The sequence below is a fragment of the Phyllobates terribilis genome, unplaced genomic scaffold, assembly GCF_046119375.1.
Source record: "Phyllobates terribilis strain yellow unplaced genomic scaffold, ASM4611937v1 Scaffold_4__5_contigs__length_816908805, whole genome shotgun sequence".
NCBI classification, from domain to species: domain Eukaryota; kingdom Metazoa; phylum Chordata; class Amphibia; order Anura; family Dendrobatidae; genus Phyllobates; species Phyllobates terribilis.
The window spans coordinates 723,248,283-723,261,427 of NW_027362764.1; the positions used below are offsets into that span (position 1 = coordinate 723,248,283).

Consider the following 13,145-nt stretch of genomic DNA (forward strand, 5'->3'; position numbering starts at 1 on the left):
ACACGGTACACTCAGGGACGTGGGCTACTTATACCCGCCTCTAGCAAGGTAGCCAGAAGAGTACAGTCAGTTTGGGAGGCCTACAACTCCGCCTGGCCAGGGGAGATCCCATCTGCTCAAGGACTGACCAGGCCCCGATCGCTAGCCAGTACTCCGGGAGGGTCTATCTTTATCACCAGTAAAGACCCTGAACTACACCGCATCGTCTCTGAGTGATTCCTGCTACCCCCATCATCCACGTCGGCTGCCCTGAGGCCATACCCCTCCCGTTGGGGGTGATACTATCACGCTGCACAATCCTACCACCGGCCTCAGCGGTCTGCCCTGCAGCGGCAGCTCCTTCGCTGCATTCAACGGGTGGCGTAGTCGTCCAACATCTACCGCTAATACAACGCCACTTAGTCTGACTCCCTGGGCACGGACCGGGTCACCGCCACGAGACTACAACCCTCAACAGATCCGGCTCCGGGTAAGCTCCTGCATGCGCAACGCTGTGCGACACAGGCCAAGGGGTGCGTCAACTATGTGTCAGACTTCTTGTCTCCTGTGGCCTTGCAAAGGATGGGCTAAAAAAGTGGTGAAATGATTCCGCAAAATTGATGTTACCAGCAGATACTGTGGTTCTGTTACGGTTTGAGTGCTGAACACTTGACGGTCCCACGGTTGCAAGTTGGAACTGTGAGATTCACTACGTGCACCACTGGTGTTTTGTGGAAAAGCACATGTAAGATTCTGCAACAGTCTCTGCTGATACTCCTGCATGCGTGCATCCCTTTCTATGGCAGGAATAATTTCTGCAAATTTACTTTTGTACCGGGGATCTAACAGTGTGGCAACCCAGTAGTCAGGATTATTTCTAATTCTCACAATTCGAGGGTCATGTTGCAGGTAGTGCAGCAAGAAGGCACTCATGTGTGTTGCGCATCCAGGAGCACCAAGTCCCTGTTGTGTTGGTGGCGAGGTAACAATCATGCTTCCTTCCTCTGTCCTCTCCCCCCAACCTCGCACAACAGAAATGTGATCAAGGTCTCCCTCATCTGATGAGTCTTCCATCAGTTCGTCCTGCACTTCTTCCTGGGCTCCTGCACCTTCCTCACTAGTTTGGCTGCTACCATGCGCCCTGGTAAAACCATCTCCCCCACCCTCACATGCCTGCCGCCTTGGTGCTGCCGACCGTCTGGACCTTGCAGATGTTAGCCCTTCCGCATACAACTCCTCCTCCTCTACTTCCTCCACCTCCTCTTGTGCCACCACCTGACTCCGAATTCTGTTTAACATGTGCTCCAGCATGTAAATCACCGGAATAGTCATGCTGATAATGGCATCGTCAGCACTAAACATCTTCGTCGCCATTTCAAAACTGTGCAGAAGGGTGCATAGGTCCCTGATCTGAGACCACTCCTCCAGCGTGATTTGCCCCACCTCTGGATCTCGTTGGCCCAGGCTATACGTCAGAACGTATTGCACCAGGGCTTGTCGGTGCTGCCACAGTCGCTGCAACATGTGCAGAGTTGAATTCCACCGGGTAGGCACATCGCATTTTAGCCGGTGAAGTGGCAGGCCCAACGACTTCTGTAGAGATGTAAGTCGCTGAGCTGCGGGATGCGAACGGCGGAAGTGAGCACACAGCGACCGGGGCCCTCTGCAGAAGGCCATCTAGTCTGGGATAGTGGGCTAAAAATTGCTGGACAACCAGGTTCAACACGTGAGCCATACAAGGCACGTGTGTGACATTGCCCCGGCGAAGGGCCGCACCCAGGTTTGCAGCATTGTTGCACACGGCCTTCCCTGGTTTCAGGTCCAGTGGAGACAACCATTCATGAAATTGGTTCTCCAGAGCTGACCACAACTCCTCAGCTGTGTGACTCACATTTCCCAGACATTTCAAAGTAAAAACCGCCTGATGACGTTGAGCCCTACTGCCAGCATAGTAAGGAGGTGTGCAGGATCCCTTCTGCGCAGTTAGAAAGCTTGTGGCATGACCAGACAGGCTTTGGGTGCAGGTGGAAGACCGAGAGGAGGTTGAGGAGGCAGAAGCAGTGGAGGAACTTTGACATAAAGAGGATTGACGCACAACTCGTGGGGACGGCAAGACTTGGACAGCAGCCCCTTGTCCTGCTGTCACCATAGTTACCCAGTGCCCAGTCAGCGACATGTAACGCCCCTGTCCATGCCTACTCGTCCAAGTGTCTGTGGTGAAATGCACCCTGTCACACACAGAGTTTCTCAAAGAAGCGGTGATGTTGTGTGCGACATGCTGGTGGAGCGCAGGCACACCTTTCTTTGAGAAGTAGTGCCGACTGGGCATCTGGTACTGGGGCTCTGCGACGGACATAAGGTCTCGAAAATCCTCTGTGTCCACCAGGCGGAAAGGCAGCATTTCTGTAGCCAAGAGCTTGCAGATGGTGAAATTCAACCTCTTAGCTTTCTCATGGCTAGGAGGAAATGGTCTTTTACTTGTCCACATCTGAGGGACCGAGGGCTGGCTATTGTGCTTAGACGGGGTTGATAAGGGTGTCCCCGGCAAACTGCCGGTCTGTGAGGAAGATGCAGGCGGACATGTTAGGTTGCCTTGATCCAAAGGTGGTGCTATCGATGTCGGACAGCGCTCAACACCAGTTGGTGTTACCACCTCCAAAGAAAATGATGACCTGCCAATCACGCTGGCTGTTGCGGGTAAAGAGGTGGCGGGTCTGCGCCCCAAAACAGGTGTGACTGCTGTCCCCCCAGTCACAGAGGATGAAGAGGCCGCGGATGCACAAGATATGGCAGACGGTGGTTGGCCCGGCCGGCTAGGCCGCATTGTAGCACACTGAGCTTCCCACTGCAACTTATGCTTCATGTCCATGTGCCGGTTCATGCATGAAGTACTCAAACTATGTATTTTTTGGCCTCTACTTAGCTTTTGCTGACAAATGTTACAGATAACACGAGTTGGGTCATCTTTATCGATCTGAAAAAATGCCCAGGCTATGCAAGGCTTAGCACCCATGCGACCTGAAGAGCCACCACGACTTGTGGTGAGAGGCAGAGTTGTGTTTGAGGATGCAGTTGTTGACGTGCTTCCAGTACTACGTCTCTGTCCAGGAAGGCGCAACCTGACCTCGTCGTCACTAGCATCTTCCTCCACCTCCTCTGCTGACCTCATCTCTTGGCTGACTGTGGGTTGACAGTAAGTGGGATCTCCAACCTCATCATCATCACCCTGTGCGTTATCACACCCGTCGTCCTCAGAGCCAACCTGTTACTGCCCTGACAAAAAACTAAAGTTGTCGCTCCAATCAGGTATTTGAGTCTCATCATCGTCTTCCTCATTGTCTCCACCAACAGGAGTTACAGTTTGGGAATGAGGGTCTACATTATGGTCAGAACCTTCTGCGTCTGGTCCTGGATCCGACTCATAAAGATTCTGGGCATCAGTGCAGATCATTTCCTCGTCTGGATTCACAGAAGCGCTGGAGTCGACCTCTGATTCCCAGGCTATAGTATGAGTAAACAGCTCTGCAGACTCAACCATCTGTTCTACCTCATACTCAGACGGGCAGCTGGAGATTTGGGAGCTGTGAGGAAGCAAGTGTGATTGGGGTGACACCTTTGAGGACTGGAGTATTTGTGATGTTGAAGTTGATGTGGAGGAGAGCCCACTTAAAGGAGCACTTGATATCCGTTGAAGCACCTGCTGTTTTTGTGCCTCATCTGGAATTTGTAGCGATTGGCGTGGCCGTAAGAAACAGATCTTATCACATTGTCCGCTAAAAGAAGTAGACATTTTAGTTTGGCTGGAAGATGGTCTTTCTTCTGCAGATGTTACTGTTGCTTTAACACCTACCCCACGGACACAACCTTTTTTCCTCTTCCCAACACGCCTATTCCCCTTTCCACCAGCAGCAGGCTTTTTTCCACTCATTTTGGTGGCTAACTAATTCACAACTCTGGAGTTGTTTGCACAAAAAAACAATGGATGGGAACTGAGCAGAGCTGAGTGGCCAAACTGTGGTATTAGGCCAAAACTATTGGCTGGGTTAGATGCAGAAAAAAATTATATTCAATTTGCAACCTAATGGAGGTCAGTATAGATGGACTAATAGAACAAGTCCCACACACAGCTAGAAGCCCAAATATTTTTTTAGAGGTAGATGCAGAAAAAAATTGTATTCAGTTTGCAACCTGATGGAGGTCAGTATAGATGGACTAATAGAACAAGTCCTACACACAGCTAGAAGCCCAAATATTTTTTCAGATGTAGATGCAGAAAAAAATTATATTCAGTTTGCAACCTGATGGAGGTCAGTATAGATGGACTAAAAGAGAAAGTCCCACACACTGCTAGAAGGCCAAATATTTTTTCAGAGCTAGATGCAGAAAAAAATTATATTCAGTTTGCAACCTGATGGAGGTCAGTATAGATGGACTAATAGAACAAGTCCCACACACAGCTAGAAGCCCAAATATTTTTTCAGAGGTAGATGCAGAAAAAAATCATATTCAGTTTGCAACCTGATGGAGGTCAGTATAGATGGATTAATAGAACAAGTCCAACACACAGCTAGAAGCCCAATATTTTTTCAGAGGTAGATGCAGAAAAAAAATCTATTCAGTTTGCAACCTGATGGAGGTCAGTATAGATGGACTAATAGAGAAAGTCCCACACACTGCTAGAAGGCCAAATATTTTTTCAGAGCTAGATGCAGAAAAAAATTATATTCAGTTTGCAACCTGATGGAGGTCAGTATAGATGGACTAATAGAACAAATCCCACACACAGCTAGAAGGCCAAATATTTTTTCAGAGGTAGATGCAGATAAAAATTATTTTTAATTTGCAGCCTGATGGAGGTCAGTATAGATGGACTAATAGAGAAAGTCCCACACACTGCTAGAAGGCCAAATATTTTTTCAGAGCTAGATGCAGACAAAAAATTATTTTTAATTTGCAACCTGATGGAGGTCATTATAGATGGATTAATAGAGAAAGTCCCACACACTGCTAGAAGGCCAAATATTTTTTCAGAGCTAGATGCAGACAAAAAATTATTTTTAATTTGCAACCTGATTGAGGTCAGTATAGATGGACTAATAGAGAAAGTCCCACACACTGCTAGAAGGCCAAATATTTTTTCAGAGCTAGATGCAGATAAAAATTATTTTTAATTTGCAACCTGATGGAGGTCAGTATAGATGGACTAATAGAGAAAGTCCCACACACTGCTAGAAGGCCAAATATTTTTTCAGAGCTAGATGCAGAAAAAAATTATATTCAGTTTGCAACCTGATGGAGGTCAGTATAGATGGACTAATAGAACAAGTCCCACACACAGCTAGAAGCCCAAATGTTTTTTCAGAGGTAGATGCAGATAAAAATTATTTTTAATTTGCAACCTGATGGAGGTCAGTATAGATGGACTAATAGAGAAAGTCCCACACACTGCTAGAAGGCCAAATATTTTTTCAGAGCTAGATGCAGAAAAAATGATATTCAGTTTGCAACCTGATGGAGGTCAGTATAGATGGACTAATAGAACAAGTCCCACACACTGCTAGAAGGCCAAATATTTTTTCAGAGCTAGATGCAGAAAAAAATTATATTCAGTTTGCAACCTGATGGAGGTCAGTATAGATGGACTAATGGAACAAGTCCCACACACTGCTAGAAGCCCAAATATTTTTTCAGAGCTAGATGCAGAAAAAAATTATATTCAGTTTGCAACCTGATGGAGGTCAGTATAGATGGACTAATAGAACAAGTCCCACACACTGCTAGAAGCCCAAATATTTTTTCAGAGCTAGATGCAGAAAAAAATTATATTCAATTTGCAACCTGATGGAGGTCAGTATAGATGGACTAATAGAATGATGCTATGCCCAAAAGATTTTACTTCACTAGGTGCAGTAAAAAAATTGGTATTCTATACACAGGTGGTATATCTTGCAACACAGATAGGCTACTCCACTGACTAACACACTCTGCAATAGGCCAAAAAGGATTAGCTTTGCTAGATTCAGCCAAATGCTGTGAAAAAAACTTGCACAGCACTGGCACAGACCTGCCTGGCAAAAACTGATAGGAACTGATGTAACCTAGTCCTGAAAAGGACTGCAATTACAATTAGTCTTTACTACCACAATCTATCTATTTAAGAGCACAGACCTGCCTGATAAAAGTCATAGGAAATGCTGTAACCTAGTCCTTAAAAGGACTGCAATCACAACTATTCCCTACTCCAAAGCTATCTGTAGATTTGTGCGAAAATTGGCTTGAAATTAACAAGGTATAGCGCACACAGCAACAGCGGTGCCGTCTAACACGCAGCTGCAGCAGTGAGAAAATGGTGGCGACGGGGAAAATGGCTTGGTCTTATAGGGCAAGAACATGTGACATACACTGCCAATGACACATGCCCTTGCTTGTGTGAAAAAAAGCACTTCGCTCCGTGTGTGCGCTGCTGATAGGCTGACAGATTGCACCTCCCCACTGTAAATGCGGGAAAGAGAAAAAAAAATGGAGATCTTCATTATTCCTGCAGAGATCCATCCCCTGCCCCTCCCCCCACCCCGCTGTACACTCAAACTGCGTATTAACATTAATTTTCATCATTACTGAGAAAAAATCCAGTTATGATTTTGGTGCACGAACAGTTATCGAACATAACCTCGAACAGCCGAATTTTTCTCAAATCGTTCGTGTTCGCCGAATGGCTCGAACACCGCCCAAAACAGCTCGAATTTGAGATTGGCGAACAGTTCGAGTCGAACAACGCTCATCTCTAATGCTAACTTGGAATATATGAAATTGGAATTGCATTGCTGCTCTAGAAAATAAGTTAAAATGAATATATAAGTTAGTCAATTCATTTGTGCCCAAAAGCCAACGACAAGGCGACCTTTTTTGCTGGGAACCTAATTTAATATGATACCTCTCCGCTTAATTTATTTTCTTTTATTTATTTTCTTTTATTATTTTCTTTGATATTTTTAAGGCTTCGGGAAGGCTGTGGGCTGTGCCTTTTGCAGCAGCATCCATGTCACAAGCACTGCACCCTGCAATGAGGATGTAAACTACAGGAAGAACCTTGTAGGAGATCCAGTGACCACAGCAGAATACACAGTGTGACACTTGTCATTGTGAGCCATTACTTTTATTAAATTGTTGACATGCAATGACCCAAGTGAATTCTGCCTGATATTTTAGCAATGAGGCACAGAAGTAAAATCTAATATCATGATTACAGATCAGAATATACAAGAAACCATGTCCCCTGGTGGTTTACAGAGGCATGACATACTGTAGATAAAAGTAGCAGGATTGGAAGTGTTTCTGCGCTCTACGGAATACAACAGAAATATGGATGAAATATATTAGTAGATTTATTGTCAAAGCATTTCAGAGTCCCCAGACTCCTTCTTCAGGACAACCAAACATAAATAACCACATAAGGTGAGCATTTCTACCTTTAGTTATCAACTTTTTAACATGGATAAGACCCTGTTGTGTTGTTGCATTTCTTTACGACATACTGTAGATAGTTATAGTTAGATCACATTTAGTTTAATTTCTAGTTCTAAATATTACTCTTAATAAGAACAGGATGATAGAGAGCCAAGATGTAGGTCTAAGGCTCAGGAAAGGCTGTAGGCTGTGCCTTATACAGCAGCATGCGTGTCACAAGCACTGCATCCGCCTACAGGAAGAAGCCTATAGGAGATCCAGTGATCACAGCAGAATACAAAGGGCTAGGCTTGTGATTGTCAGCCATTACATAATTGATATATTGCTATGCAATGACCCTGATATTTTATTACCTAGGAACCTGCAAGGAACAGAAGTGGAATCTGACATCACGACTACAGATCAGAATACACATAGGGAACTAGTTTTCATCAGAGTTTTCTTTTAGACAGAAATTCCTTCCGTTTTATACTCTACTCACCTCCGGTTAGCATCAGCGCACACTTGCACATACAATTGTCGTTATCTGCATCCTTTGTACTGAAGTCCGCCCCATGTAAGATCAGGCTGCTTTGTTTTCCTGCAGTTCCGCTGTGACCTTTCAAGTATAATCTAGAACAGACCAGAAGACAAAAGATAACCTATTTGCTGCATAATTAGAGAATAATGGGTTTTTACCCTAATTATGACTCTTGGTAAAATAAATGAGCATACCGGACATATAATCCTGGCATTACAGCAAGAACGCCGCACAAATAATACATAACAATAGCTTGTGTTAATAGAAATGGACCTTGTAATTTAGTTTTCGACTTGCTTAACCTGTCGGTAATTAAATAAGGAAAATATAGGAATTATATAAATCACCCAGGCCTCATTTATAAAACCCAGTGCAGTTGAAAAATGGAGACTTTACTCATGATTATTACCATTCCTATCCCATTTTCCTATAGCAAAATATTAGTGTATTTCCTGACATAAATGTACAAATCGGTCCTTTCTTCCTATTCCTCTTGGCAGAACATGTCTTTAGATGAGTGATGTCAGCTAACCTGTTTTAGAAAAAAAATAATAATTTTGTGATACTCTGTCGGGAAATGTTTATGCTAAAGGTGTCTGTATTTGGAGGTTTTTGATGGGAGTTGGTGCTGCTTGAGGGTTTTGGTATTCCTTGGGCATGGAATAGAGCCAGGGAGGCAGAGGTTTGGGAAATGCTTTGACACTCCCAAAGCACTTAAGTCTCATTTGCAGCAACAGATTGTGTAAGTAAAGATTTGGATGGCATTATCTTTCAGAGAGCAACATGACCATAATAAATAGTTTAGGGATGGATCTTTCTTAAAAAAACAAACAGGGCTTTACTCACCCTCCCTGGGTCCAAAGTTGACTCTCCGCCATGCTTCTGTTGTCTGTAATTGTCTGCAGCGCTGATATCATATCCACAGTGCTGCATCCAATCAATGACCTCAGCGGCTCTGAGTGCCTCGTGCCATCAGCCCGGGCAGAGGCGCTGCGATCAGTTTTGGCTACAGTGCAGTCAAGATGGCGTCAGCGAGGCAGATAATAACAGACACAGGGATCAGGGCGGAGAAGGATATGGTTGGAATGAATATTGCATATGTGCTAAGCACAAATAATACTAATCTGATCTATCTCACTCTCCATCTATCCCATATCTATCTATCTATTATCTATCTATCTATCTATCTATCTATCTATCTATCTATCTATCTGTCTATCTATCATAAAACCAATGATTTGTAACAACCAATTCTATTTTCAACCAGTAACAGAGTAGACAAACATGACCACTTGATTTGTGGATTATCACCATTGATACAGATTTAGCCTATGATTCTAAGATCTTCAGAACAATACATATTATATTTGGTGACATTTGGTAGATGAAATGGAACATCTTTGTGCTTAAAAAAACAATTTAACATTTACTGTCAATAGTTGGACCTGTGGATATTTCCTAAGTGGGAGCAATTGATAATAACTATGTACATACTGTACCATAGGGTCATATCCTATAGCACACACCTGAGAAAAGAGCATAAGACCATTGGAGCAGACTGATGTCCTCTTGCCTCTTGGAAAGGCTAAATAAGAGCAGGAACTGATGATGAAGGACAGATTAGCCCAATGCTTCCTATTTTCCTTTTTTTGCCTTTTTATAATCTCATCTGCTGCATTGTTTTAACCAGTTCAAAGAAAATAGAAACCCGCCTCATCATAAGTATTTGGGATCTGTTACTCTGAGTTGCACAGAGACCGTGTTATGGATTCTGTAATAGTGGAAGCCATGATTCTAGTACAGAGCCAGAAAAATGAGAAAATGACATTTAACACAACTGTATATGAAAACAGTATGAATAGTATCAGAACTGTAGGCTAGTGGCGACAAGAGAAAAATTCAGGTTTAGGAAAAACTCACGTCTGGCTTTAAGATTTTAATATTAAATGTTCTTATTATTTCTAACTTGCAAACATTTCAAAAAGAAAACGTAAAGATAATGATCTAACAGTAATCAAATAATAGGAAACTAATCTGATCCATAAAATAATGATGTAAAATTAAAATAACAGTAATACGATAATTGCATTACAAATATAATAATAATAAAAAAAATTGCATAAAAAAGTCTGCCCGTCTATCCTAAGCTCTTGCTAATGGCCAAGTTACTTCTTGCTGTATCCACTATCTTTCCTTTCTATTTTCAATTAATTATATATAGTTTTTGTGATTAATGTAATTGCACAGAGCAAAAAGCCGTCTACATATTTTGCACAATAGGGTAACTCAGCTTTTTAGCTCTCCCCACATTGCCTGCCGGGTGCATTGACCTTTTGGATATGTATAAAGATACAACGTGACGATTAATGTGTGTTTCTGCGACCATGTTGTGTATTGAGGGTTTAGCAACACTCATTTTTCACCCGAGACAAAACAAACAGCTTTCGTGGCGCTGACTGAAGGGTGTTCTCAGAATCGTGTGCAGAAAGGCACAATCCTCCAGTATGGAGTCAGCTTCATCTGTCAACCACATGACTGCATGCACCAAGCATAATAAATAGCATGTCACCGAGCGCTACACAAGCAGTAATTACAATATAAACACTTTACTGGAGGCAGCAAGGATACTACATCTACTGAGATGCGGTCCATGTATCTAGTATTCGGAGACCAATGTTCTCCCAGAACCACAGTGCAGTCCCCATGTACACAATATACGGATCCCCTCCAACTGAGTGCACCAATATATCCATTGTGTTACAAGTTGTATTGATAATTACCCATTGTACACGATCTGTAGAGAAGTGCACATAGTAAAAAAGGGGCAAGCACTAAAGTGACCATTACCCCAGTGCCGGGATGTTGGATCTGCGGGTAAATGTACATGTTTAAAGGGAACCTGTCACCAAGATTTTGCAGTCCAACCTGCAGGCAAAATGTTATAGATCAGGGGGAGCAGAATTTCCAGTCCAGTGGGCGGTCCTATCAGTGATTGGCTGACATTTCTACTTGCACACAAATAAATAGAAAGCTGTCACTCACTGATGGGACCACCCACTGGACTGAAAATCCAAGAAAGAGCAGAGGATTAAATGGTTAAAACACAAAACTATATCTCAATCTGCCCAGCTCCCCCTGCTCTATAACATGGTACCCGTAGATTGGGCAGTCCAGAAATTAAGAGGTTCATATTGCTCACAAATTGGGGGGATATTACTTATTACTGATTCAAATATTTTATGGAATGAATTACCTGCACATGCACATTAGTGAGCTCCAAATTCGGCTGTGTTTGCTTGAAAACTATTGTTGTCACAGCAGCTTTCACGTCTCCATCTATCTATCTATCTATCTATCTATCTATCTATCTATCTATCTATCTATCCTCTATCTATCTATCATATACTGTATCTATCTATCTATTATCTATCTATCTATCTATCATATACTGTATCTATCTATCTATCTATCTATCTATCTATCTATCTATCTATCCCATATCTATCTATCCATCTATTTATCTATCATATACTGTATCTATCTATCTATCTATCCCATATCTATCTATCTATCTATGTATCACATTGTCTGATTTGGAAAGAAATTTTTTTCAAATTTTGGTGGAAAATAAGTATTTGGTCAATTACAAACAAGCAAGAATTCTGGTTCTCACAGACCTGTAACTTCTTCTTTAAGAGGCTCCTCTCTCCTCCACTCATTACCTGTAGTACTGGCTCCTCTGTCCTCCACTCATTACCTGTAGTACTGGCTCCTCGGTCCTCCACTCATTACCTGTAGTACTGGCACCTGTTTGAACTTGTTATCAGTATAAAAGACACCTGTCCACAACCTCAAACAGTCACACTCCAAACTCCACTATGGTGAAGACTGAAGACCAAAGAGCTGTCGAAGGACACCAGAAACACAATTGTAGCCCTGCACTAGGCTGGGAAGACTGAATCTGAATAGGCAAGCAGCTTGGTGTCAATAAATCAACTGTGGGACCAATAATTAGAAAATGGAAGACTTACAAGACCACTGATAATCTCCCTTGATCTGGGGCTCCACACAAGATCTCACCCTGTGGGGTAAAAATGATTTCAAGAATGGTGAGCAAACATCCCAGAACCATACGGGGGGCCTAGTGAATGACCTGCAGAGAGCTGGGACCAACATTACACAGGCTACCATCAGTAACACACTACGCCGCCAGGGACTCAGATCCTGCAGTGCCACACGTGTCCCCCTGTTTAAGCCATTACATGTCCGGGCCCATCTGAAGTTTGCTAGAGAGCATTTGGATGATCCAAAAGAGTTTTGGGAGAAGGTCATATGGTTAGATGAAACCAAAGTAGAACTGTTTGGTAGAAACACAACTCGGCGTGTTTTGAGGAGAAAGAATGCTGAGTTGCATCCAAAGAACACCATGCCTACTGTGAAGCATGGGGGTGGCAACATTATGCTTTGGAGCTGTTCTTCTGCCAAGGGACCAGGATGACTGATCCATGTACATAAAAGAATGAATGGGGCCATGTATTGTGAGATTTTGAGTGCAAACCTCCTTCCATCAGCAAGGGCATTGAAGATGAAACGTGGCTGGGTCTTTCAGCATGACAATGATCCAAAGCACACCGACAGGGCAACGAAGGAGTGGCTTCGTAAGAAGCATTTCAAGGTCCTGGAGTGGCCTAGCCAGTCTCCAGATCTAAACCCTATAGGAGGGAGTTGAAAGTCTGTGTTGCCCAGCGACAGCCCCAAAACATCACTGCTGTAGAGGAGATCTACATGGAGGAATGGGCCAACATACCAGCAACAGTGTGTGCCAACCTTGTGAAGACTTACAGAAAACGTTTGACCTCTGTCATTGCCAACAAAGGATATATAACAAAGTATTGAGATGAACTTTTGTAATTGACCAAATACTTATTTTCCACCAAAATTTGAAAAAAAATTCTTTCCAAATCAGACAATGTGATTTTCAGGATTTGTTTTCTCATTTTGTCTCTCATAGTTGAGGTCGACCTATGATGTAAATTACAGGCCTCTCTCATCATTTTAAGTGGGAGAACTTGCACAATTGGTGGCTGACTAAATACGTTTTTTCCCACTATATCTATCTGTTTGTCTATCTATCTAACTATGTAATAGGACTCCAGTATGAAAGATGCAATCTTGTGTA

General features: G+C 43.1%; 1 protein-coding gene across 1 annotated transcript in view; it reads right to left on the reverse strand.

Annotated features, from left to right (window-relative positions):
• ANGPT1 (angiopoietin 1) overlaps window positions 1–13,145 on the reverse strand; it is a 490,004-nt gene that overhangs the window by 22,325 nt on the left and 454,534 nt on the right. Inside the window, exon 8 of the mRNA XM_073679768.1 lies at window positions 7,928–8,058. Within this exon, the coding sequence (XP_073535869.1) occupies window positions 7,928–8,058 (131 nt within the window). The remainder of the gene's footprint in view (window positions 1–7,927; window positions 8,059–13,145) is intronic.